General features: G+C 43.3%; 2 protein-coding genes across 12 annotated transcripts in view; one reads left to right on the top strand and one right to left on the bottom strand.

Moving 5' to 3' along the window:
* Positions 1-10,842, top strand: part of PCM1 (pericentriolar material 1) — a 50,514-nt gene extending 39,672 nt beyond the window's left edge. For 9 of the 10 annotated variants that reach the window (XM_081208588.1, XM_081208589.1, XM_081208591.1 and 6 more), the window contains 10 exons: positions 398-532; positions 2,687-2,884; positions 4,181-4,240; positions 5,219-5,354; positions 7,315-7,472; positions 8,103-8,178; positions 8,696-8,952; positions 9,575-9,667; positions 9,793-9,916; positions 10,520-10,842. In XM_081208588.1, the coding sequence (XP_081064714.1) occupies positions 398-532; positions 2,687-2,884; positions 4,181-4,240; positions 5,219-5,354; positions 7,315-7,472; positions 8,103-8,178; positions 8,696-8,952; positions 9,575-9,667; positions 9,793-9,916; positions 10,520-10,545 (1,263 nt within the window). In that variant the 3' untranslated portion in view covers positions 10,546-10,842. The remainder of the gene's footprint in view (positions 1-397; positions 533-2,686; positions 2,885-4,180; positions 4,241-5,218; positions 5,355-7,314; positions 7,473-8,102; positions 8,179-8,695; positions 8,953-9,574; positions 9,668-9,792; positions 9,917-10,519) is intronic. The other variant, XM_081208590.1, reaches the window with a different exon arrangement.
* Positions 10,843-14,825: 3,983 nt separating this feature from the next.
* Positions 14,826-26,560, bottom strand: LOC308595079 (general transcription factor IIE subunit 1-like). Of its 2 annotated transcripts, none has more exons than XM_081208983.1 (5): positions 26,165-26,560; positions 22,887-23,340; positions 20,698-20,899; positions 18,405-18,628; positions 14,826-16,138 (listed from the first exon to the last, which is right to left on the bottom strand). In XM_081208983.1, the coding sequence occupies exons 2-5, from the start codon at positions 23,332-23,334 to the stop codon at positions 15,756-15,758; spliced, it is 1,257 nt and encodes a 418-aa protein (XP_081065109.1). In that variant the 5' UTR covers positions 23,335-23,340; positions 26,165-26,560; the 3' UTR covers positions 14,826-15,755. The 2 variants fall into 2 exon arrangements, with proteins under 2 accessions (XP_081065109.1, XP_081065110.1); XM_081208984.1 differs by having other exon boundaries at positions 26,369-26,560.
* Positions 26,561-26,901: the final 341 nt, after the last annotated feature.

The following is a 26,901-nucleotide window of genomic DNA, read 5'->3' as shown; positions in this document are numbered from 1 at the left end:
AGCCATCTTTACAGAAAGCTATGGGTTTTTCCTTTTGACTTGATCGGTATTATCAGGGGCCTTTACCTTGTTCTCTTCTCCAACAATAAAAGTTTTCTTCCAAGGAGTGCAGAGTTTTGAATAGCTGTAGTCCTGCCTTTGTGCAGAGTTTGGTGATAGAGCAGTTAATATTTTATTTACATGCTCTGAACTCTTTATCATGCATGTACTGGTAAGCTGCCTTACGGTCCATTAGCTGTAAGCAAATTTCTGCATTGCTGTTCTGGAAAATCAGTTGGCATACTTGCCATTCATGTCACTCACCTTTTCTGTGAAGAAAAATAAGACCTCTCAAAGAAGGATATTTGTCTTTGTATATGTTTTCATTAAGAATGATCTGCTTTTCAACTCTTGCCAGGAACACATGGATGAAGTATGTTCTTCTCAGCTCTTGACCTCAGTAAGGCGTATGGTCTTAACCCTTACTCAACAAAACGATGAAAGCAAAGAATTTGTGAAGATCTTTCATAAGCAACTTCGTAGCATTTTGCAGGTTCGTATATGTGTTTTCCTTTAATTAACCACCTTTAAGCTTCATTTCCACAATCACTATAATTATGAGAAAGCTATGATGTGTTTAGTTTGGCTTACCATTTTGGTGTGAATATTCTTCTATAATACGGTTTTGCCACTGAGTCAGTTGGCTGCACAGAGCTTGAGCTACAGATTTTTGAAAAGTAATATAAGAGTTGCTGCACCTTAAATTCTTGAGCAACTCAGTTCTAAAGTCTGGAAAATACAACCTGTAGCAGATACCTAACTGAATAAATGGCAAGAGTTAAAATGTAGCAGTTTATTCCTGGAACATTTCAAGTATGTCTTTGCTTTTAATATATGGCAGTTGCATTTTAAAAACTCTTTTGTGGGGGGTTATTTTTATATTGATTCAAATAGGGAACTGACAAAGGAAGCATCATGCTATCTTGCAGCCCCTTGTTTCAGTAAAGCTTATGCAGGAGAATTTGTTCAATAGTAACCTCTTCACTGGATTTCCAAAAGCTGGCACACTAACACATTTACAGTATTACAGAGCCCTATGTTAAGGGTAAAGTGGGTGAATCACATACTGCTGTTAAAACAAGAAATGTGTGTGTAGCTCAGTTAGATGTGTATAGTTAGAAAATGGTTAATTTTGAATCTTTTTTTTTAAAAAAAATCATTTTTATTAGTTTTCCAATAAAAACATCCAATTAACAAATCCAGTTAAAAATAATAAAATAAAATAAAAAACATCCAAATTACAATCCAAATTATTAAGCATTAATTTTTTTCGGGCTTCCCATAGTCTGGACCTCTGAAATATATCTCCCAATATTTTCATATCTGCCTTCTTGTTGTTCTCATATTTTAAGTCCAAGCTTAAACACCAGGGACTGTGGAATTCTGCAGATTTTTTCTCAGTCTTCTTCGGCCCAGACTATGTCTGTTTGTTGTCCAAATCTAATTACAGTGGTACCTTGGGTTACATACGCTTCAGGTTACAGACTCCGCTAACCCAGAAATAGTACCTTTGCTTCAGGATGAGAACAGAAATCGTGCTCTGGCGGTGCAGCAGCTGGAGGAGGCCCCATTAGCTAATGTGGTGCTTCAGGTTAAGAACAGTTTCGGGTTAAGAACGGACCTCTGGAACAAATTAACTACTTAACCTGAGGTACCACTGTATTTTATCAAACCGATATTTCCAGATTGTGAGACTGACTTCCGAGAGTGCCAGCCGTGCCGTGCTCTGGGACCCAGCGTCCTGCCGCTTGCACCTTTATGCCAGCTGACAATCTGGGACGATCTGTGGGTCTACGAGACAGTCCATCCCCACCCTGGGGAGTCTGCCAGGGCTAATTACCCCCATATCAACCCTGAATTACCAGCACAGCTGAGGTCCGATCGTGTGGGAGTCAGCCATTTCTCACCACCAGAAGCAGGAAGCCTCCTCTGCTCCTCTGATTGATTTTGAATCTTGGCAGTGTAGGAGAAGACCAAGTTAGTTCAAGCTAATCAGTGTGGCATGGATCACCTTCCTCTCCAACATTGCCAAGTTTCAAAAACAATCACTGGAACCATTATCTAACTATACATTTTATTATTGATTGATTGATTGATTGATTGTATATACCACCCTATACCCGGAGGTCTCAGGGCAGTTCACAAAACAAGATTAACATAGCACTTCCCTCCTTTCCGATTTCTTGTTATAATGTTGGAATGCGATTCAGCTGACTTACCCTTAATAGTGTTGCAAGTCAACTGTCCGTTAGAAAGACAAAGGCCATAGTTTTGTCTGAGAAGCAGAAGCTAAAAGGAAGCAGGCTAGGGAGATGAGAAAAGAGTCATGCTTTATTTCTGCTGGGATCCATGGGAGAAGCAAGACTTCCTGGGGGTGTTACTGATGTGAGACCCTCCACTGTAGGCTCAGGTTGTATATATGTGTAACTAAACCATATATCATAAGGACACCACAGTCTCTGCTGTTCCTCATTCCACCCTGGGTAACCCTGGAAACCCTGGAATCTAGTACACATATATTGGTGTACAATATATAGTGGTTGTGAGGTTAAAGTTGAATAACCCTGTATATGCCTCCCTGATTATTATTTTTTAGGGGGATGATGAGTGACCTGTAAACGTACTAAAATGTTTTCTTTTTTGGCAGGATTCACTGGCAAAATTTGCTGGTAAAAAATTGAAGGATTGTGGGGAGGATCTTCTTGTGGAGATTTCTGAAGTCTTGTTCAATGAATTAGCCTTCTTTAAGCTCATGCAAGACTTGGACAACAACAGCCTGACAGTAAAGCAAAGAGGCAAAAGGAAAATGGAAGCAGATGGAATGATGCAGTCCTATGCTAAAGAGGTTTTTATCATATTTTAAATTTGAGTGATTTCCCCCCAGGAAACGGTGCAATATAAGATTTCTTTTTTAATTTCTAAATAGGGTCAGCTGTGCTGCTTCCTACCGCAGTAGAATTTGTTTGAATTGTACCTATAGCTACTTAGAGGTGATGTTTAAATTGTTGAAATGTTTATTGTACGCCATGCCTTTTTGTATCAGTACAAATATGACTGAGTTTTCCTTAGGAGTTTATGTATAGTTGAGTAGTAACTCAGCCTTTAAATTAGACTGTCATTCGCCATATCTTTTAACTGTCGAAAGTACTCTGGAAACTTGCTGCTCATGGATATTGGGGAAGAACATTTCTTGTTTGATCCCTTTATCTTCAAACTTGGTTGTGATTTATAAGACTACTTGTGTTGGGCATAACACAAAGGAACATTGTCTCTCCTTGGAGCTGGGAAGTGTCTGGTGCCAAGCAGGGTGACTGAGCTTATTGTTTGAAGGCCTAGCTACCAAAAGCCCTGCAAATTATTCACATCAAAATGTGAATTGAACCTCACATTAGAAGTTAAAAGAATCGTCAGCGTAACTTTAACTTGCATAACTACACAATAAATTACCAGGATTATATTTACTTAGTGCAAGTACAAACCCATAAAGAACTTCGATTCTCTTCCATTCTGATTAAAAACCCATATTTAAATTATCCACTTTGATAGAGCTGCACAATTTTAATTGTTTGCGATGTCACAGCATTGCTAAAACCCAAATAGGAACAATCATAACACTTTGTTTAGAACCTACTGAAAATCCTGGATCTGTGAGTTCAGCGAATCCTTGTGCTTGGGCTCAGAAGTTAAATCAAGCCCAAAAGTGGGGCGTAAGAAAGAGAAAGGCTTTCTTGGTAGACTGCATAGGAGAAGACCTATCTGATGTATGTTGTAATCTTTTATTTGGAATAGCCTTTGCAGATTAGGTTAATTCATTCCAAGTGCAAAAGCTGGTCGGATGCATCAAGCAGAGTTTCCCAAACTTGGGTCTCCAGCTGTTGTTGAACTACATCTCCCATAATTCCTAGCTAGCAGGACCATTGGTCAGGGATTATGGGAATTGTAGTCCAAAAACAATTGGAGACCTAAGTTCAGGAAGCCCTACATCGAAGTATACTGGGACAAAGAAGCAACAGCCACTTTCATTGCTAGTAACCAAACTGGTTTCCTTAGACTTAATTTAATCTCTTTCTTGACTAGCTGGTTGCTTGTTTTGTTTGATTTTGAACAGAAAATAATAAACTTTCCATTCTTTGCTGTCTAGGCAAAAAGAGCACTGGAAGGAGGAGCTTGTTCATCCAATGAAGATATAGATGAAGACAAAGTAAGACGTTCTTTAAAACAATTGGGAAGGGAAAGGCCTGCCATCAAATCTTCTTCTAAATACAATATTAATCATTTGTTGAAAAATCATTTTTCTAGCCACCTTCATTTCACTCAAATAGTGAGAAGCAAGATCATTGGAGGAATTATTCAGCAAAAATTATGCTCCTAACTTTCCGTGAGCAGAATTCCACTCAAAGGATATTCCAGCTGGTGGGAAAGGGGATGTTTGACTTTTCGCTAATTCCTTTTTTCCTGTGGTGGTCCCCTCCAAAAATCTGCTCAAGAAGGTTGGGAAACACTATGGAAGCATGCCACTGGGGACTGCAGAGGGAAATTAAATATCTCCCTCTACCTTTTAAAAGTTGGGAGTGTCCTCTGGATTGGATTTATCCAGCAGAGGGTCTACTCTGGTGGAAGGAGTGTAGCTGTAATTTTTTCTACTCCCTCCCTCCCCTGCTGCCCCCAACACCACCTCTTGTGCTGTAGCAGAAGGTTTGTAGCAGATTTGTGGAGTCTGGGGGATTTAGAGGCAGTGGTGAATTGGCAGAGTTCTGTCAGTCCAACTTACTGTCTATCACTGATAGTGTCCCCATTGGCCCACTCCGTGTATAATACACAATGAACAGGAAATGACATTTGGGTCTCTGTTTATTTTCCTTTTCAATGGCATGGAGCAGCAAGAAAATTTTATCTAAACATTAACAGCCTACACAGTGCCTACTTGGAAGCTCACAAAAGGGGCATGAGGTTGCTACACCTCTTCCAAAAGAAAACAGTTTAGGTGTTTGAGTTCACAAAACATCTATTTGTCCAGGTTTCTTCTCCTTAGTGGCGTTTTTGACTTAGAAAATTCTGTTGTAGCATTACTCCGTCCAGTAAACAATATGAGATGTGCACACATTTATGTCTACTGTAAATTAAATATGAAAGCTGTAACTTTGACATTCCAGGTAAGATTCATTTTCTTTATGTCTAGGACAAAGATGAAACTGAAACTATTAAGCAAGCTCATGAACCTGCAATATTCAACAACAGGGAAGCCCCAAGAAGTACAAGATCAGATGCTTCTGACCAGGAAGAAGAAGAGAGTGAAAATTGTCCAGTATCCATAAGTAAGCAGTATTCATTGCTTTGATAAGCAGCTTCACACAACTGTGTTGTAGCTTTATATCACCCATTACCAACCCATCACCCTCCAGTTGTTTGGGAAAAACTCCCATCTGAGCTGCATTGGACTGATGAGAGTTGTAGTCCCAAACATCTGGAAAATACCAGCTTGGCAAAGTCACCAGATGTATGTCTTCCAATGCAACATGTCTTCAGACTGGCCTATTAGTGAGTCAAACTGAGACTGTAGCCTCAGGCTGTGTGTTTCTGGAAAATTGGATCTCTGCCTCCCAGGGTCCCCTGCTGTCTGGCATTTCTGCAGGCTGAGGCCTGTAGCAGCTTTACATGGGCTGCAGCATCCTGCTGACGCAAGACTTCTGAGCGCTCTGCACTGCCGCCGCTTTGCCTTGCTCTAAGAAAGCTGAAGGGGAGTTCTTCCTCGCAACAATGCATTTACAGGAGGTGGTTAGAAGACCATCTGTGCTCCAATGCAGCACCCAAAATATTAAGTTGCAAAACTCCCAACCCCAAGACAAAGAAGTATCATGGTGGTAGTATAGACAGCCTCTTGGCCACCTCACCCAGAATGCATCTCTCTGAAGAAGAATTTCTCTCCCTTGATCCTTTTTGGAGTGTGTCAGGAAAGAGAGCAGAACAGGAGTTACACACTGGTGTTGCCCTCAGCTGTAGGGAGGGGCGGATGGGAGAGAGAAAAGAAGGAAGAGGGGCTGTTGCAGGCCAGAATAAAAGGATTACAAGGAATGATGTCCACAGCAGCCTTTTACTTCTGTATCTTCCTATGGAAAGTAAAGCAAGCTTCTCATCAGTTTTAAAAGCAGCTTGGACTAAATAGAAAGAGCCTCAGGCGGGTTCCCCTTTCTTTTGTGGTCCTCGATGGCATTTGGATGACTAGCTTGGTTCCTGTGGATGCTTATGTTAGGAGTAAGCTGCACTGAATATAGTAGGACTTATTTCAGAGGAAACACACATTGGACTGTGCTGTTAAATGTCCCATCTACAGTGCACAACTTGCCTCACTTTCTGTTTTCCACATCTAAAAATATTTTCTATTACAATTACCACAGCAGCCTAAATCCAATACAGTGGTACCTCTGGTTACGTACTTAATTTGTTCCGGAGGTTCGTTCTTAACCTGAAACTGTTCTTAACCTGAAGCACCACTTTAGCTAATAGGGCCTCCCGCTGCCGCCGTGCCGCCAGAGCATGATTTCTGTACTCATCCTGAAGCAAAGTTCTTAACCCAAGGTACTATTTCTAGGTTAGCGGAGTCTGTAACCTGAAGCATATGTAACCCGAGGTACCACTGTACAGAGCTAAGCTTGCTTAAGCCATTGAAATCAGTAGACTTTAGCATGACTGGTTTTGTGTTGCATTTAGGTCAGTGTGGTCTCTAGCGGTAAGAGGTGCAGAAAATATGACCAGAATCCAAAGACCCGCAGAACTGGTTCTGTGCACCAAAGCTATTTTGAAACTGACCAGACCAGGGATCCCCAAACTAAGGTCCGCAGGCCAGATAAGGCCCGAGGGACTCATTTATCTGGCCCGCAGCAACCGCTGCCGCCGTCTGCTCTTACTGGCGCTGTGCTGTGCAACTGCCCACTTCCGGGTCGGAGGAGTACTGGAAATAGCTTGTGCGCAAGCGTTATTTCCGGTGCACATCCGGGTCAGAGGAGGCCCGTGCACATGCGTACAAGCTATTTCCGGTGCTCCTCTGACCCGGAAGTGCGCCGGAAATAGCGTATGGGTACGCGCCCTCCGGCCTGCCGCGTGATCGGCGCTGGAGACACCAGCCCGAGACGCGGTAAGTTTGCTGACCTCAAAAGCAATTTGTGATCTGGCATGGAGCGCTTTTCATTCAAAAGAGAAATCCTCCAAAATTTCACTAGGCATGCCCACATACTGCATTTTGCTATATGTTTCAAACTTAATTTCATTTAACTTTAGGTTTGTCTAAAGCAGAAACCCAGGCTTTAACTAATTATGGAAGTGGGGAAGATGAAAACGAAGACGAAGAAATAGATGAATTTGAAGAAGGACCTGTGGATGTCCAGACTTCCCTCCAAGCAAACAATGAAACTACAGCTGAAAATGAACAAGAGCAGGTATTGTGATTGACAATGCACAGTGAATTTCAATGATGTATTTATTCGAAATACCAACGTGTGGGGTGTTTTGTTTTATAAAGAGCTTCTAAGTTGGGATTGATCAGTTTTCCTTACTTTCATTATCATCATTCTGATAGCCACAGTGATCAATTCCCAGAAAAACCTATAGAAGTGTTTGCTGAATATCATTTGGAAAACTTGGCTCATGACATAGTTGTTAAAATCCATTTGAACAGTCTATTGTACTTTGGAAAGATTTATTAACTTGCTTAACTGGATAAGAATGCACAAAACTTGTACATTTGTCTAAAGGTCGGAAACTTGGAAATCCAAATCAGCTAAAGATGGGAAAGAAGGTGGTGGCTTTATTAATTAATCAAAGCCGTATATATAAAAAATCAAAATAGAATGGCTTGAGGATGTTTACTCAGCAGGATGTAGTGGGAAACAATTTAATTTCAAAAAATTAAAGATTTTAAAGTGCAAGAAATTTTATTCCTATAGACTGGATAACTTAACTTGCCAACAAAAGTCATTGCAGAAAACACTGGAGCTTTGTCTGCTTACAAATATTTAAACCCTCATGCTTTTACTGTCTTGATCAGCTTAAACATCATTTCCTCACAGGTTTTGCAACCCAAACCGGAGAGTCCAAATGGTTGCCAGATGTTGCCTACTGAGGACAAATCTGGAACTGATAACGGTAAAATGATTTTTAAGAGAAACTGATTTATCTGCAATTGTTGAAAAAATAAATGTGGGGAATGAGAACATTTCAAACGACTGTGGCGTGTTCATAACTATACTATGTTGTAAGATCTATTCCGCCGTTGCCAAGATAGGATGAGCCTGAAGTTCACAGGTGAAATAATTAAAAGGAATGCTTTTTCTTAAGCTGACTAATAATATTTCACTCAAGTGCTGTTGCAACAGATATAAAACCTGCTTCTGTTCAGAAGTTCTAACTTAATGAATAGTTTGTGCTGATGAAGATAAAGGATAACAGACAGCAAAGGCGATTACATATTCTGGGCAGATGTCTGGAGTCTCAGTGCTTGTAAGATGTAGCGTTCCTGCCTTGGGAGAAACTTGAGTAATGTTCATATGATCTAAGCTAGGTTCAGCTCCTTTAAAACAACAAGAGGGGTTGAATCACTAAATTGGAAGGGGAGGGAGAAGAGAAGATGCAGTAAAATGTTGTGTGTGTGTTTGCTTTTTAGGTGACCAGGATTTACCTGCTGCTGTGCCTCAGTATCTGAATGTATTAGAAGATCAGCAACCTTCAGCTGCAAGAGGTGCCGAAGATCTTAATGCCAGTGCTGCATTAACATCTGAAGAGCCAGACTCTTCATTAGCAGTCAATGAAAGCCAGGCGTTGGACACACTACATGGGGAAACCAAATCTTCATCAGGAACTCCTGAAAGCTCTGTGGTTGGCAGTCCCGATACAGAGTCTCCCGTATTAGTGAATGAATATGTATGTATTACTCAACATCAGGTGCCGTTTTGTCATTTCTTTACAATATAAACTTATTTAACATGTGTAACAAAGTGGATCAGAGAGTGCTCAGTCTTTGGAGCTTCACAAAGGTGTGTTGCTTAGTAGGCAAGACAGGATAGTTTAAAAGCTGTAATAGATTTTACAGATGCATTTGTGCATGGCTCTAAATTGCTTTGGAATGCAGTTTTGCCTAAAAAGCATTGTAAAAGCTGAAATCTTTTCCACCCTGCCATTTTATTTTTAGCATCTGTTCTTGCTGCTCAGAACATGGAGGCAAGAAGGAGGGTCCACATAATTCCCCCCCCCCCCCATTCCCATAGGGAAATAGAGGTTGGCTCCATAGTGCCCACCTAAGCCCTTTTGCTCAGACCATAGCTGTCAACTTTCCGCTTTTCTTGCGAGGAATCCTATTCAGAATAAGGGAATTTCCCGTTAAAAAAGGGAAACGTTGACAGCTATGGCTCAGACCAGTTCCTGCACTGAAAAGAGCAGGATTTCCCACCTTTAAAAAACCAAAAACTTTGACCTTGATTGGTGTGGTTTTAAAATTTTCATGGAAATCCAAATTACAAAACAGTTTAAAATATTCTGCCAACAGGAAACTGGCTCTGGAAACGTCAGTCAGAAATCAGATGAAGATGACTTTGTAAAAGTTGAAAACTTGCCCCTTAAACTTGCAGTCTACTCAGAGGTACGTTGCTTGAAATTCATCTTATTGAGAGGTGTACAAAACAAAGATTTTATTTAATGTATCACTCACAGGAAGTGAGCAATGAACAGTAATTTTTGAAAATTAATGCGTTAATCTGTTTCCAGGAAGAGTTAATGAAAAAAATGGTGGCAGAGGCTCAGTCCAACAGTATCACTGAAGAAATACTCTCTGGTGCAGAAAGTCATGGTGAAGAATTAGTAGGAGATCCTCAAATGCTGAAGGAACCTGGTGAGAATCTTCAGCTTCCTTCCACATCCTTGTCTATCCTTGCATGGCTCAACTCCTTTTATTTATCTTAATCTTGCTAGTCGTAATTCACTCAAGTGCTGTTGCATAAAACTTGACGCGAGTTCAAGTAGTAGGTTCAAGTGGATTCAAGTAGGCTTGGAAAAGGAGGGATCAAGATTCAGCAGTTCACTTTATGTTCAAACTTGTGACATTTTGACTATTAGTTGAGGCATGGGGAGATATTTATATCCATTATGCTAATTTAGCTTGCTCTGATCCTGTGCAGGTGAGAATTGGACAGCACCCTCTCTGGTCCCTTTCTTCTGTTCTGCAATTTTATTGTGGGGTCCAGAATGCTACAGGTGCTGCCCCACTAATTTCAGCAGGCTAAATGTGGTTAAATAGAGGTCTTCTCAGATGAATGGGAAAGGGTGAGCAGAAGCATATTATAAAGTGCATCTGGGACACTCACTGAATTGGTCATATATCTGTGCTGACTATAGTCTGCAAAGTGCTGAGGGAAGCCCTGACCAAACATTTATTTTTAAAAAATGTTTTATTTTATTGTTTCTGAGCAATGATCAGTGTTTTCTCTTTTTACAGAGACTACAGGAGCCCAAAGTGCATGAAAATGACGTCCAGGGCTCTTTCTTGGCCTATTTCATCTGCAGTTGCATCTAGAAAATTGCTACTAAACTTCATGTGTTCTAATCTGTACAAAAAATGTAAATTAGTTTTTCACACATTGCCTTTTAGAATAGGCATGCTAACTCCGCCCCCCCCCCCGCCCCCCATAAAGTTTAAACAGCTAAAACTGAGTTTTCAGTCTGGCTGCACAGTTCGTTTCTGTCTTGTCTTTTTTAAAAGAAATTTTATTGTGATTTTAGCAATTTTAAAATGTAGTTTTAAATAAAGTTTGACTTGTACGTAGGTGTGGATATGACGCTCTGTGAACAGACAGGTGTTAAAAGATTTAAGGAGATAAGCGGTATTGAATCATTTCTTTTACTTCATTGCTGCAGTTTATTAAATGTAAAACTTCCTTTTTTCCACAGGAATGATCTTCCAGTCATGGAATAACTCTTGAGTTAGAGCAGGGGCCAGGAATCTTCGATCCCAATTCAATTCAGTGTGCCAGTTTAAACTTTTCTGTCCATGCCAAATCCATGATGGGGATGAAAATTACACACACCCTCACCTATCAGATTGATCGAGTGGGGATGGATGTGTGATGAACCCCCTGCCTCAACAAAACCGGATTTTTCGATGGACTTGTCAAGGGTCCAGGACAAAACCAACCCCAAAGCTGTCAATCTTTTTTTCTCTTTACAAAAAAAGGACTTTCGACAACTTTGGGGTTGGTTTTACTTTTTTGAAAGATGGCAACCCTAAAGTGCAGTAGGTAGGGCAGTGGGAATTCAACAGGTGCAGTATCAGGGCAGCCACGCATCTGGATGGAATGGGCGTGTCCATCATCCGAAAGTCCTTTTTTTTGTAAAAAGAAAAAGAAGATTGACAACTGTGGGTTTCGTCTAAAAAAGAAAAAAAAGCTTGACAGGTTTGGGGTTGGTTTTACTCTTTTGAAAGATGGTAACCCTAAAACACTGTTTGGTCTGATCAGGCAGGACTCTGACGTTCAACGTCCTGTTCTCACAGTGGGCAAGGCTCCCAACCTATGATTCCCTATAACCGCTATTCAGAGGCATTCTACCTACCTCATTGGAGACTAGTGCATAGCCTTATCATCCATGAATTTGTCTAAACCCCTTTAGAAGCCATCCAGAATCTCGACCATCTCTGCATCTAATGATCGCAAATTCCCAGTTTATTCATTTTGTCTGCCTGGAACCTGACGGCATTCAGCTTCAATATTCTGTAAACATCAGATTTGATACTGTAAAGCATGGACCTGCATGTTGACTCCAGCTACAATGAGCCTCAGGCAGCATGGCTGATGATCAAGGATTATAAGACTTGTAGTTCAGCACAGGGTTGCATATTTCTCCACCTTATTTTACAGGTACAATGCAGTCTAGGGTCAGCCCTATTTTTAGCTATGCAGATTATATGAACCACCTATGCAGACCAGCTGCTTGCTGTTGATCCTGCCAGTTTGCCTTCGGAAAGCAAGTTGTAGATGGGTTTGCCCCTCTTCTGCCATGTATCCTAAAGGATTTTGGGTAGATAAGATATTACTCAAGCAGAATAATGAGTCACTTGGGAATTAAAGGATAGATGGGAGAAACCCTTAGCCAAAAGTCTTAAGAGCAATACTACTATGCCCTGTGGGCCTATGCAGTGCAAGATATTCATGAAATTAATTACAGTGGGAAGAAGCCTTTCAAGTGGTCAGATAAAAAAAAACAGGAGGATTTGGTGGTGGTGTCAGCTTTTTTCCAGTCCAGGGGCCATGTTGCCTCATGGGCTGCATGTTCATGATGGGCAAGACCGGGAGCCCAAAGTGGAGCAATAGATGTGACTGTTTCAACCAAACAAAAGTTGAGACGTTTCTATATCTCTCCATCAAAGCAAGACGAATTGTCACAGTTCAAGGACACCTTTCAACTAAGTAAAAGTAGTCATGGAGGGCACATAGAGACAAGTTCATTGCCGCTGTTATTTGAAACCCAGTATGTAGGTTTTTCACTACAGTGGGACCTCGGACGTTGAATGTAATCTGTTCCGGAAGGAATTTCGTCTTGTGAAATGTTTGAATTCCGAGGCGTGGCTTCTGATTGGCTGACAGCTAGGCTTTTTGCAGATTGGAAGCCGTGTCGGATGTTTGGGTTCCGAGGAATGTTCAAAAACTGGAACACTTCCAGGTTTTCAATGTTCAGGAACGGAGTGGTTCAAGAACCGAGGTTCCACTGTATTATTGTGCACATTAAATATAGGGAAGAATCTCAGCACTGTTAAAAGAAGCGTGAATTCTAGCACATATGGCTTTCATCTTGTAAGGCTATGGTGGAAAAGTTCTGTTGGTCGAAATTTACCTTAAGCCGCCATTTGTTCTATATGGAAGCCCTATTTGCAAACAAAAAAGGTGCCATTTTAGTGTTAGCCACTCTTAGGAAACAGACTTAACAATTTTGCTTTTCTGCACCAATGCAGCGTTAACCCTGGCTTCATCTTCCACTGATAATGCAGTAGCACTTCAGAGGGAGAAAATATCAAGGCAGCGACACGGGGGTATGGGAAAACCTTGTTTTCTAAATAGTGAACTACGGTCACCTTAACAAATACAGTGTGGACAGGTTAGTTAGTAGGAAAAGCAATAGACTCATGGATGCTACACACCTACCACAGTATTGTACTACATCAGAATGCTGCTGTCAAGCCTAATTCCAGCATTGGGAGGGGCCCCTGTGGGTTCATATATCCCTGAAGATGCCACATCAGCAACCCCTGCTGTGGATATTTTTCAAGAGTAGACTTATACCTTAAAGTGTGAGAAATGTGGAGGATCAAAGTCCCCAAAAGAGCTTCCAGCCTTAGGGGATGACTGCTGTCTCTTTAATTAATCCAGCAGGCGTGTTCCCAGTACACTCACATAATAATATACAATAATATATCGCCAGTAATCCAGCATTAATTATACATTTTCCAGGGATTAGCCTACCATATAAGAATATGACGCCAGCTGGGGATAGATTTAGAAAAATGTAAATAGGAACTGATGCTCAGTTGGTGTAGCAAAACCTTTTACGGTATTTGTCTTAAGTATGTAAGCTTGTCAGCCACTAGACCCTTTGTCACCTTCAAAAACCACCTCCTGACAGCTGAGGGACACAGCAAAGGGATGGTATCCACAAAATACCACTCCAAAATACCACAAACCACTTTGACGTAAAGAACAATGGGAGCAAGACATAGGCTATGAAATTAAACCTACCCAATGGACTAGAATGTGGTCTAAACCTCCCTTTAAATCCATATCAGCGAAAAGAAAAGAACTTACTCTGAAACTCACAGGTGGTTCCTACACCACAGAAACTAAAACTAATACGCCCAAGAACCTCACCAAGATGTTGGAGAGGCTGCACCTGTACAAGCACATACCTCCACATGTGGTGGGAATGCCCTAAAATCCAACCATTCTGGACAGCAGTCCTACAAGAGATAGCAAAATAACTCAACAGGTATTAGAAGTCACCCCAGAACTGGCCCTACTGAACATATTCCAAATTCATAATAACTCCACTCATACAGAGATTATAACCCACCTACTCTCAGAAGCCTCATAGCCAGACACTGGAGTGACCTGTCAGGAGTAAACCTGGACCAATGGTATCAAATTATACGGGAAACAGCCTTACTAGAAAAGCTAACCAATAAACTGACATGGCGACAAATAGGATATCTTCACCCCAATATGGCTGCCCTCTTAACATATACACAGCCCAACAAGACAAGAATCCACCGACAGCATATGAATCAATATGGCTGACCTGACCCAACAATCTCCCCCCATATGTAAACAAACCCCAATGCAGACAGCCAACCACACCCTGCCCCCCAATACCTCTTACTTCCAAGGAAATGTAATAAAGAGAAAGAGAACCTACCCAGTTGACGCTTACACAAAGCCCCACACGTACACTGCAAAAAAAATAGGTCTCACCATCCCCCCTTCCCCAACCTTATACTGTACTCAGCACTAAGGTCTCACAACAAACATAGCTGATTTGTAAGAAAGACCATACAACCTGAAGAAGACAAGGCATGCACTTTTGTAAATCAAGAAAATATTTAATAAAAAAAAAATTATATATTTATATAAAAGTATGTAAGCTTGTGAAGATGCTGTTTGATACTTCAGTGCAAAATGTTAAGCCAGCACTACATGTTTCACAAAATCCTCAAAGGTATTACTGGAGGGTTGCTTAAAAAAAACACAACAACTTGCCAATTAATGTGGGTTGTGGAGTTTATTCTACAGTATATCCTTTCCTTTCTGCTTATTCAAATACATACAGACCTAGACAGACATGCTTGCATACAGAGCATTTATAACTACCTTTCTGTCAAGGCCCCCAGGACAGCTTACAATTTCTAAATATCAAATCAAGTAGACAATGTAAAACATAAACTGGTCACTGGGCTGGGCAGGGGGACAGTGGCACTCAGTTCAATTGGGTAGGCCCTGATATTATCTTAGCCTGTGTGCCTTCTTGCAGGGCAGTTGATGTCTGACCTGTTTTTTAGTTATTAGAGCAAATGGCAGAATCTCTTGCTCAACTGATAGCCATTTAGGAGACAGCGAATTTCTTTGGAAGCACAGCTAGTAGCTATCACAGGACTCCATAAAGGCCACTTTCCATCAGCATTTTTTGCTCTCCCAACCCCCTAAGCCATAGCCAAGCACAGCATCTCAGCATCTAATGGCTACAACTCAAAGAGAGTCTTGATCTCTTCATTGCAGAGAGAAGGCAACTTTGATGTGCTTTAAAAAAACCAAGAAAACTAACTTGCTAACTGGACAATCGCCATGTTGGAGGTTTTCTGGACATAACTCTATTTTTGCTTAGTAGGTTTCCTTGAGAATTAAAAAGGATTCCAACCTTAAGCTTGCAAGGCACATTATATATATCCTCTTACAATTCATACAATTTGGATTTACAACTCTCTTTTTTTAACAAAAATGCAAAAGTAAACACTCCTCGTTTCAAAATAATAGACTCAACCTCGCTTGACTTTTAGATAGTCAGTTAATCTTCCAACAGAAAACAAATCGACTGTTATAATGGACATTCTTAAACAAAAAGCACAGTAGGTTTTATCCTTTTCACCTCCATTTGCACAAAAGGGTTCGTGCAAGCCATCAACCTGATTCATGTGCTTACTCAAAGACAGAGTGGAACACCTCCTGCCCAACTTTAATGTAGGCATCTCGCTCTTCATCTGTCATAAATGAAACCAGCTCTGGGTTTTCACTCACTTCACTGTATAAGTGCGGCCGTCCAGCCACAATTACGGTTGGATTTAGAACTATTGGCTCCTGATCATTTTCTAGACCACTGCCGGTGGTGTTGACTGCAGTTGGTTTGGCCTCTTCCTCGGACTCACTGGTGTCGCTTTCTGACTGCTGAGGTCCGTTTTTGTCAAAACAAGGGGTCTTTCCCGAAACAGAGAAAGGGATTGACTCGTGGATGAGTAGAGTCCTTAGTACTTCATTGTTAATGGAAGGTTTCTTGGGAGAGTCTGCCACATCCTTAGGCATTTCTAGTAGGGGGGGAAAGAAATACAGTTAAGGTAGCTCTTCACCATGTTTAATCTACCATCCAAATTGAGAGCAAAACTTGTTCCAGAAGGCACTAGATCTAATGGGGTCAGGTTACACTCAGGAAGCTGACTTAGTCCCCTTTGGAGAGACTGCAGTGGCTACAGAGAGGAGGGGAAAGAGTTTGTAATAGCCATTTCTAGATTCCACAGGGTAAGGAATCGGGCAGTGCTTTGTTTTTCATTTATTTAATTAAGTCCCCAGTGAAAAGTTGAATTGTGCAGACACAGAGTGCCTCTGAAGCAGGTCAGAGCTCTGCTACCCGGAGGTACAGATGGAAGTCCAATCTCGTAGCTGGTGAATGCCCTTGTTGAAACTGTGTTGGTCCTTCAAAGGGAAGAAGCTCAAGATATTGGGATATCTTTTTCTGCAACCCCCTGAGTACTGTGAAACATCAAAGCAACCGGGCTTTTGTTTGTAAAAGCAGGGTTTATTATCAGAACAGTTTGTTAGTTAATAAAAGTAATTTAGCGTTGAGTAGGCGCTGTGGGTTAAACCACAGAGCCTAGGACTTGCCGATCAGAAGGTCGGCGGTTTGAATCCCCATAACGGGGTGAGCTCCCGTTGCTCAGTCCCTGCTCCTGCTAACCTAGCAGTTCGAAAGCACGTCAAAGTGCAAGTAGATAAATAGGTACCGCTCCGGCGGGCAGGTAAACGGCGTTTCCGTGTGCTGCTCTGGTTCGCCAGAGGCGGCTTAGTCATGCTGGCCACATGACCCAGAAGCTGTACTCCGGCTCCCTCGGCCAATAAAGCGAGATGAGCGCCACAACCCCAGAGTCAGTCACGACTGGACCTAATGGTCAGGGGTCCCTTTACCTTTTTAAGTCAAGCTTCAGTGAACCATCATTCCTATAAATAAGACCTTAGCTGTGGCAAAACCCGTAGCAACTCAATTACTCTGGAATTGGACTAATATGTATTTATATTCACCGCACATGTAATTTATGAGAAGGCGGTCAAGAAAAGAAAGCAAATGCCGACCAAGTAAATATAGTTTTCTGCCAACTTAAGCTGCATACTTTGCCACAGTTGGCTATGCACCCTAAAGTTTCCTCAGATGAATGATGATCATATTGGGTGTGCCCCTTTCACAATTGAGCAACCGTAGCTTGACACTAATTTATTGGTGTTTTCCAGGAATGGGATGCTTGAAGCAGAGGCATGAAGTGTCTTCACACTTTCCTCTTGCAACAGCAGCAGTTGCAGCCAATTGCAATTGGCACAGGCAGGGTGTTCCCCAGCCTTTTCATTGCTGCTGCTTGCCAAGAGAAAGCAGGGCAAAGCACAAGGAGCTCAAATCTGTGTCAGCGCAACGGAGCCAACCCAATCCTCCTTTGCCACAACACACTCGGCACCTTGTCCCTCTCCAAAACTGGCTGTAACACAGCTTGGGAAGGCAGGTGAGCAAGACCTATGCTGGACCACCTACTGCTACTGGTTAAGTCAACCTTATCGTTTTTAGTTGTGGACCATTTGCAACTTCCTCCTGGGTCAACTGCATCATTTACAGTGATACCTCTGGTTACGTACTTAATTCGTTCCGGAGGTCCGTTCTTAACTTGAAACTGTTCTTAACCTGAAGCACCACTTTAGCTAATGGGGCCTCCCGCTGCTGCTGCTGCTGCGCCGCCGCCGCCACGCAATTTCTGTTCTCATCCTGAAGCAAAGTTCTTAACCCGAGGTACTATTTCTGGGTTAGCGGAGTCTGTAAACTGAAGCATATGTAACCTGAAGCGTATGTAACCCGAGGTACCACTGTACATCTATTTTGTTTTAGGATTTATAGTGCGGTGGCCACTGGCTGTAAGCATTAAAAAACAACAACGCAACTAGCCCACAATTCCGATGGCAAACAACTGCTTGGGTGATGTCTACCTTGCCGCTACATTGACGCCCGTTTGCTCTCGAGTATCTGCACCTAACCAAATGCTGCTTGAGAGGTTGGGTATGAAAACTGGTTTGAACACTGGGGAGCAGAGTCTGGCCAGGGCGAAGTGTCCTTCTCAGTACCGACAACATCTGGGACTCCTTAGTTAAGCAAATGTGGGGCCCTACAGCTTCCCTGTTCCAAAATGCAAGGGAAAGGGGGATCGACTGACAGAGGAGCAGCAATAGTTCAGCTACCTCCAAAGGGGAAGTGCAAACAGCATGGAAATGGAGCACTTTTTAACAGCAGGTGTGAATAATATTCTTGGAAGATGGACTCACCGACACTAGTAGAAGCCACAGCTGAAGAGGTCCCCTTTGTGGTACTTTGGGTCAACCATACTGGTTGCCCTTTGACTGCCTTGACCATTGCTTTCTTCTTAAGTCCAGACTTTTGGATGTCAATAACAACGTTCTGGACATACATGTTCCTGGTATAACTCCTGGCGGCCCATTTCTTAGGGCAACGAGGCAGCTCAGTTTTTGAACATGGATTCTTATCCAAGCTAAAAATGTACACGTTAGTCTTGTCACTGACATTCTCGTATTGCTTAATAGACATGAATATTTTAAGTGTACGGCTCTGATTCAGACAAAGTTATACTTTCCCCACACCGCAATTTAATAGGGTTATGTCACAATTATATTCTAAGTCCCACTGGCTTCGGTGGGTCTAAATTGGAAAAAGATCCTCCTTTTCTGCCCCCCTGAATATTGTTTTAGCTTATTCGTTCAAGGTAGCCAGCAAATTATAAAGGAACACAATTTATTTACTACTCCTTGTTAAGAACTCTAGTGTGGCTTAGTAGCAGTGCTATTTTTCTAGAAAAAGAGGTGCTGGAACTTACCATGAATTCACCTTGTTCTCTTATAATGGCAATGGCACCAACCTAAAAGGTGCCAGAACCAAGTTCCAGTGAGTTCCGGCTGAAAGAAAGCCCTGCTTCGTAGCAACCCTGTTTTGCAGGGCTGTTGTAAGGGACAAGCCAGATATAGGTTGAAAGGCCTTTTTCATCTAAGAAGCGCTTTATTTGTGATTAAAGCTATAAAAGGTCACATAAGAGAATCTCAGAAATGGAGGCCAGAACAGTCTTTTGTGAATCTCTTTTATATTCCTAAATTAAAAGGCTATTGCCCACACAATTGAACAACCTCATCTCAAAACTACACCGTTAGGTATTATTATTGTGCCTTTCGTAGCTACAATTGCTATACACACACTTAACCGGGGAGCAGACATGCCTAGTATTCCTCTGCTCAGAAAGGTGCTACCCTATTCTAGGGATGGGGCAGAGTTCTGCCTTCAACTGGAATCAGGGCTAGCAGCATCTCTTCCTTATTGTGGGGACAGAAGCAATTATGGGCTGGGCGCTATTTTCTGCTTGGTACCGTGACAACAAGTACTAAACAGTGGCCTAAGGTACAAGAAAGGCAAGGAGTACTGTTATGAGCTAGTGGGTGCCAGACTTCTAATCTCTATAATCCTAGCAAGTGTTAAAATATCATTCAGGATGGCTTCCTCACGAGGTTAATGCCTCCGGGTAGGGTGGCATGGGACAGGCAATTAAGAGAGAGTAAAGGAAAGGCAGCTCTGTACCAGACAGCAAATGGGTGGGGCCATGGTGCCAACTTGAATAAAATATTGGGGGTGGGGGCAGGAAATCCCTGCCCCACACCATTTGAATGGCAATGCCCATCAACTTGGAGGGAGGCTCGGCCCCTTCAAATATTTTATGGGTGGGGTGGGGCAAAGGGACCTCGGTCCCTAGGAGTGGCTCCTATGCATGGTCTCCTTCTCCAGCTATTAGACAGAGAGAAGGACAAAAGCGAGAGTTGACTGTCATGTGACCTAGAAACTAGAATGGGGGAAGCTTCAAGCTGGAAAGGCAGATAAGAAGTCATGGCTGATTTTGGCTTGAATCCAAGGCTGTGGCCATGGGAGAAACAAGACCCTCGGGGTGTTGATGCTGTGAACCCCTCCATCGTAGTCTCAGGGTGCAAATGTATGTAAATAAACCATATATCATAAAGACACCAGTCTCTGCTGTGCCTCATTTCCTAAAGGAAATACGTATGTAGAGAGCCAGTGGCGTAGCGTGGGGGGTGCAGAGGGGGCCGGCCGCACCGGGCGCAACATCTGGGGGTTAGGGGACGCAAATCCACGGGTTAGGGGGCGCAAATCCACGGGTTAGGGGGCGCAAATTACTTGCCTTGCCCCGGATGCTGACAACCCACGCTATGCCACTGTAGAGAGCTTTCCCATGTAGAAGCCATTCTGGTTTTCACAACCACACACAGATTTCATTCCACTTTGCAGAAGTGGGGTCGGACTGTTCTACCCATCCTAGTCCAATCACATATATAATCACCCATATATAATAATCCGAGTCTTGTGGTACGATGCTACGAAAGAAGAGCTGCTGCCTATTCCAGTTAGAAAGGCAAGCCCGAGGTACAAAATTAGTTGGGGAAACCATGACAGTTCTCCACCCCCACCCCAAAACTGTTCAACTCATCAACCTCTACTTCATGCTAGTATTTCGCTTGGAGCTTGATAAGTTTAACGACATGTTACCTTCTTGCTAGTTCCGGTATTTCTGTAGGCTGGGGCTCAAGGAGGTCACATGGCAAAACGATGTCTTCCGTTTCACAGAGCAACTCAAAGATGGGCTCCGTCTGTTGGTTGAATTTGGCCAGCAGAGTTTGGGCATCCCGTCTGGGCAGCGCAGACACATCTTCCTCAACTTCAGTATTGCAGTAGGTGCAACGAAATGTCCCTGACACATAAACAGAGGTGAGGCAATGGGAGGGGGAACCTGTGGCCACTCCACTCCAAATGTTGTTCATTTCTAGCTCTCACCCTCCCCAGTCATGGACCACATTGGCTCAGGTAAATGGAAGTCCAACAACTTCTAGAGGGGCCCACAGGCCCTCAGCAGATTGCTGCAGAAATCTAAAGTCCAGCACATAAACAGATCAGGACCGTAATACCTCAAGGACCGCCTCTACCCAGACCCTGAGATCATCTTCTGAGGCCTTTCTTCATGTGCCTCTGTGATGAAAAAGTTGGTTTTGCTGGACCGGTTGGATCAACAAGTGTGTGTTTTTTTCTTGTTTTTCCCCCCTGCCAGCAAATGGTTAATGAATGACAGCCTCTGATTGGCCGTGGTTCCAGAAAGGACAGATTAGAAGGATTTGTAGGGAGTTAGTGAAGAGGGTTGGTTTTGAGGTTGGGAGATAGGTAAGGAGATAGGTTGAGGTACAAAGAGTGAATGGGAGAAAGAGTTGGTTCTGGAAAAACAACTTCCACTCTGAGCATATGATGAAGGACAGAGTGTGCTGTCCTGTAGGAGGAAGAGACTGGAATTTTACTGGGAGGCAGAGGTTGAGCCAGGACAAGTAGAGCTGGAAAAGAACAGCCTCCTTGGGACTAAAATCTAGTTGCGAAGGGAGAGATTCTTCTAAGGAAAAGAATAAAGGGGTGTGGAGAGCCCTTTGGTCTATTACTTAAAAGCACCTCAGGAGCAGGAGTGTTAAAGGGGGTGGATAACTGAAAGAAAGTATCACCATATGAAGGAACCAAACCTATAACACAAAAACAACTGAGGACGAATTAAAGTGAAATCGCAATGTATTCTTGAAGTAACCTAAGTTTAATCCATTTGCGTTATACACTATCTTGCTTTAAATAAACCTTTATTGTTTATTTAAAGAAAACCTGACTGAGACTCCAACTTACTAGTTATCCCCTCACAAAGGTCCCCCGCAGGATACTCTGGGCTAGAAATTTAAGAGGAAAGGAAAAAGAAACCTTCAAGTAAAGGGTTATTCAGTGAGGTGGGGGCAATTTATCTAAGTGAGAGCGGGCCTAAAAGTGTCAATGCGCCCGTTACAGCCTCCTCAAGAGGTCCAGAGGGTGGGGTGGCAACACAAAAACGGGCCTTTTTTTGCAGTGACTCCCCTTCTGTGGAATGCCCTCCCCAGGGAAGTTCGCCTGGTGCCTTCATTACACACCTTTAGGCAGCAGGCAAAAATGTTCCTTTTTAACCAGGCCTTTGGCTGATCTGATTTACATCCTATGCCCTTTTAAAATGTGTTTGTTGTTGTTGTTGTTGTTGTTGTTGTTGAGGCGGGGTGCTATTGGGGTTTTTTTATTCTTATTATATATTTTGTGGTTTTATATCTTGATTTTATTCTGTGAACTGCCCTGAGACCCCTGGGTATAGAGCGGTATATAAATTCAATTTAAAAAATGGGAAAAAATAACCCAAAGACTACCCTCGCTCTTCAGATCTCCTTTTAAAAGATCTGCAACATGGAGTTGCCAGAAGCTGCCTTATGCCGAGTCAAACCATTGCCCCACCCATAATGAGGGATGGCTCTGTTGGTTAGAGCATGGTGCTGACAATGGCAAGGTTGCAGGTTTGATCCCCCGTAAGGGACAGCGGCAGTATTCCTGCATTGCTTAGGCTTGGACTAGGTGATCTGCAGGGTCCCTTCCGACTATGATTTGATAAGATCCTATCTCAATATGGCTCTCACTAACTAGCAATGGTTATCCAGGGTTGAAGGCAGAAATCTCTCCTAGACCTCCCTGGAGATGATGGAAACTGAAATTGGGAACTTCTGCATGGAAAGAAACTGCTCTATACCCACTGAGCTAAGGCCTTTCCCTGCACAAACAATTACAATTGAGGTGCATTTTTATGTTCTGGCGTATTTTCTAAAGGATAAGAAGCAAACGACACAGATGCAGCAGTTTACCTGTGAAAGCATCAAACAATTGATTCACTTCCAGGTCGGTGTACGCATTTGAGCAGGCGGGACACTTGAAGGATGATCGGGTGGTGGAACGCTGCTCGTCTGCCTCAATCTTCCGGCGCATGTGATCCAGCTTGTACTTTGCCACATGCACCAACACCTTGTAGTTAATGTAGTAGTAATTGTGCCTCGCGCTCTTCCCGTTGCGGCCTGTCTCCACGCGCATGCGCAGCTTCACAAGTTTATCGGCCTTGAGGGTGTTCAGGACGGTCCGCAGCTGCTTGCGCTCGTACCTGAGGAGCAGCAGCAAATCGTCCTCCTTCACGCATGCGTAGCGGATCAAAACATCGAGGGCCAGCGCATGTTCGGCTCCGTAGAAGCCACGCACCATGTACTTGGCCAAACGTTTCAGGGCTGTGGGGACTTCGGTAATAACATCTTGGCCTCCCATTGGTACCTACATTATAATCAGGAGCCAAGGCGGAATCAACACAAAGGAAAAGAAGATAAAATCTGTCGCAGTTTCTGAGTATGCTTACTGAAGAGTTTATACCAATGGCTTCAAGATCCATAGTTTAAACCCAGAGCTTTCCATGGGGGAAGGGAAAAGGGGCATCAGGACAAGGAGGTGTCCTTCTCGAGGAGATGAAGGATGTTTGGTTAAAAAAAAAAAAGATAAAGGACCCCTGGACGGTCAAGTCCAGTCAAAGGCAGCTATGGGGTTGTGGCGCTCATCTCGCTTTCAGGCTGAGGGAGCCAGTGTTTGTCTACAGACAGCTTTCCGGGTCATGTGGTCAGCAGGACTAAACCGCTTGTGGTGCAATGGGACACCATGACAGAAACCAGAGCACACAGAAACACCATTTACCTTCCCGCCACAGCAGTACCTAATTATCTACTTGCACTGGCGTGCTTTCGAATTGCTAGATTGGCAGGTGCTGGGACAGAGCAACAGGAGCTCACTCTGTTGTGCGTATTTGAACCACCAACCTTCCGATCAGCAAGCCCAAGAGGCTCAGTGGTTTAGGCCACAGCGCCACCCGCTTCCCTCAAGGGTATTTAATCAGGCGTTAAGCACCTCATAGAAGAAATGTGGAGATAGAACCCCTCACTTGCATTTTCCCCATGGCCCATAATTCCTCTTAAAAGTTTTTCAGGCATGGATGAGGTACCTGTGTGTCTCCAGAGGTTGAACTACAATTCCCACCATCCCTGACCATTGGCCATGCTGGCTCCAGATGAAGGGCGCTGAAGCCCATCAGCATCATCCTGAAGTGTTGCGGTTCCTGCCTTAGGGATTAAGTTCAACAGGGCACTCAGAGTTCCATCCGCATTCTTCAGGGAGAAGTCCCATCAAAGGACAACGGAGATGCTACTGAAAAGGTGCACATTCTGACCGCCATTTAGCAGTTGCCAAAAAGCCACAGAAATCCTAGTAGAGGGCCTGGTGTTGCAAATCGGGATTCCACTAAATTAAAATTAACCTCAAGGTCTTGCCAAACACTTCAAAATCTCTGCGGTAGCGAGAGATGTGCAGTGGCAATAACCCTACCTAGGTCCTACGTCAGTAACTTCCCTTCTCATCAAGTAGGACTTCAAGTGCTTTCAAACCCCAAGACAAGATGTGATTGCCGTGCTCTGTCTGCCATGAGGAAAAACTGAAGGGGCAACAGGAAACTTTGGCACCAGCCATCCTCTATAACTCCTATTCATTCCAAAGGGATGTCTAGTGCGACCTCTGCTAAGTCAGTCTGTGATCACACAAATATTTCCCTGACCATTGGGCATGCTGGCTGGGGCAGATAGAAGTTAAACAACAACATTTGGAGGGCACAAAGAGTCTAGAATAGAAATAGCACTCCTTGGGCAACCTGCATGTCAGCTACGTAACTGGTGCCATGTGTACCTGAACAGGGGAGAAGCTGGACCATCTGGGGCAAGCCATAATACCACAACTTGGGGTCACCTGCCAAAGGCAAATATTGCAGGAGGATTACGGCAGACCAAAGAAAGTCATTCTTCACAGAGCTTACAATTAATTTATGGACTTAACTGTCATGGGATGGGCTGATGGCCTGTTAAATATGGGAGGAGATAAACTAATGGATTAAATTTAATTGATTATTTTTAGGCCCATCAGCAGCTACTACTAAGTAACCAAGTGTAGGGCCTTACCCATCGGTGGGCCTCCAGAGGTTGGCTACCACCTCCCTTTAGCCATGTTGGCTGGAGCTCTTGGGAGCCAAATCCAAAAAGATTTGAAGGCCATCGGTTTGCCAACCCTGAGTAAGATAGAACCCACATTTGCAGAGGCAGCCTAATTCTGAATGCCGTATCCAAACTGGTGACAACAACAGAAGGAGACCTCTTGTGCCCTGCTTGTGTGCTTCTGCAGCAGACATGGGAAAGTCGAGTTCTGCAGATGGCGGCTGTTGTGTATTGAGTCAAAGGATTTTATATCTGTATTATTATTGCCTGTATTTGCATTAGGGTAAAGTAACTGCCTTTTGGTTTCAAAGGGTACAGCTACTATTGGTTCATTTAAGCTGCTGTATTTGGATCCTCTGTCTTATTGGTTTCCTCCAAAAGGCAGGACTGTGATTGCCTGATATTGTTCCCTCCAAAATGTATCCTTTCTAGCTAGTTCCCTGTCCCTATAAATGTAGCTTTCCCCTCCTCAGTCTTCAGTCTTGTTTGCCTTAATAAAGAAGTGTTACTAGAGAACTGTCTCCAGCATATTATGTCAAGAGAGCTGAAATCACAAACCCCATGTCACAACAGCGGCCGTCTCTCTATCTGCCATCAGCCTCAACCAGCGCACCCAATGGTCAAGGAAGATAAGATTTGTAGTCACAGGCCCTCCATCGCCATACTGGAGGCATTGCTTGAAATGCTACCGTTTGAAACAAAACACAAAGCCACACAGACTTTGGGTCCAATCCCTCCTCTGACCAGCATGGGGAGCGCATTGAAAAATCTGCCTTTGCAAGTCACAAACTGTGAGGCAACCATTCTACCTTGCACAAAGCTGGTCTGATGAGGTTGGTTTCAATGCGTTCCTCCCCAAAACTCCTGTTGCTATGGCTAGAAACATTAATTATCCATGGCAAGTTGGAAGCGAGTTCAGAGCAGCGAGTTCATAACATTCCCATGATAACAATCTACTTCCACAGCTAATAAGTGAAAAACTGGTTTGCCATTAAGACTTGGCAACTAGTACAGCCTCAGGGCAAGACTGAAGAAACAGTTCTTGTATCCTAGCGGCCCTAAATGCTAATTACCTCCCTTTGTGGCGGCAGCAGGGACTTCAAGATTGCCTAGGTCTCAAGATGCTTTTCCAAGGCTCCTCCCAGCCACCTCTCCTACTTCCCTCTCCTTCTGGAGTTCCTTAGCCAGCACTCTTAAATTCTAAGCACGTGATAGGAATTCAGAGGAGTGGGGCTGCTTGACAGCTGTTAAGAAATCTCTGTTGCAGCCCTCCTCACCTGCAGGTGATGAAGACATGATTGCTCAAGTAGAGCCGGCCAGGTGGAGGCTGAGAGGAGCTGAGAAATTTGGTTCCGCCAGCTTTTACAACGCGATTAAAGCAATATCGCAAGAGCTTGCCCAACCAGTGCAGACTATGACTTAACAGTCGCCCGGGCTGCTTGTCTCGATGTGCATCGTCGCCTTGCCTTTCGCCACTCGGCGATTCCTTTCTAAAGTGGGGAGGGAGGGAATGTGGACTTTTAAAAGACGGTGTTGAATAATGCCATCCCCTGAGATCAGCGATGCTCTGCATTTCCATGCACTACTCTGTTCTCCATCTGGGACCCAGAAGTCTGTCTCGCTGACAAATAAAGGTGGTGCCATTTCAAGCAGAGACTTCGCCACTTCTGAAGCATGTTCCCTCGTGCATTTTATGCAATGCTGTCTTCACCTTATTGGTCGTCTGCAGACCTTCAAATTCTGGAGACATACCATTTATTCCATATGATAAAAGGAAAAGAAAGCCTGCTAATTATTACATTTTCCATTA

This window comes from Podarcis bocagei (assembly GCF_964188305.1).
Source record: "Podarcis bocagei genome assembly, chromosome: 9".
NCBI lineage: Eukaryota > Metazoa > Chordata > Lepidosauria > Squamata > Lacertidae > Podarcis > Podarcis bocagei.
The sequence above is the reverse complement of the archived record's forward strand: the minus strand, read 5'-3'. Positions and strand labels throughout refer to the sequence as shown.

What these genes read in the sequence shown, in the direction of transcription:
- LOC308595079 (XM_081208983.1), bottom strand. Translation starts at nt 23,334, where the DNA reads ATGGGAGGCCAAGATGTTATTACCGAAGTCCCCACAGCCCTGAAACGT. An exon ending in ATTGTTTGATGCTTTCACAG is followed by an intron (nt 20,900 to 22,886) that starts GTAAACTGCTGC and finishes TTTATGTGTCAG; the next exon opens with GGACATTTCGTTGCACCTAC. An exon ending in ATACCGGAACTAGCAAGAAG is followed by an intron (nt 18,629 to 20,697) that starts GTAACATGTCGT and finishes GTACATTTTTAG; the next exon opens with CTTGGATAAGAATCCATGTT.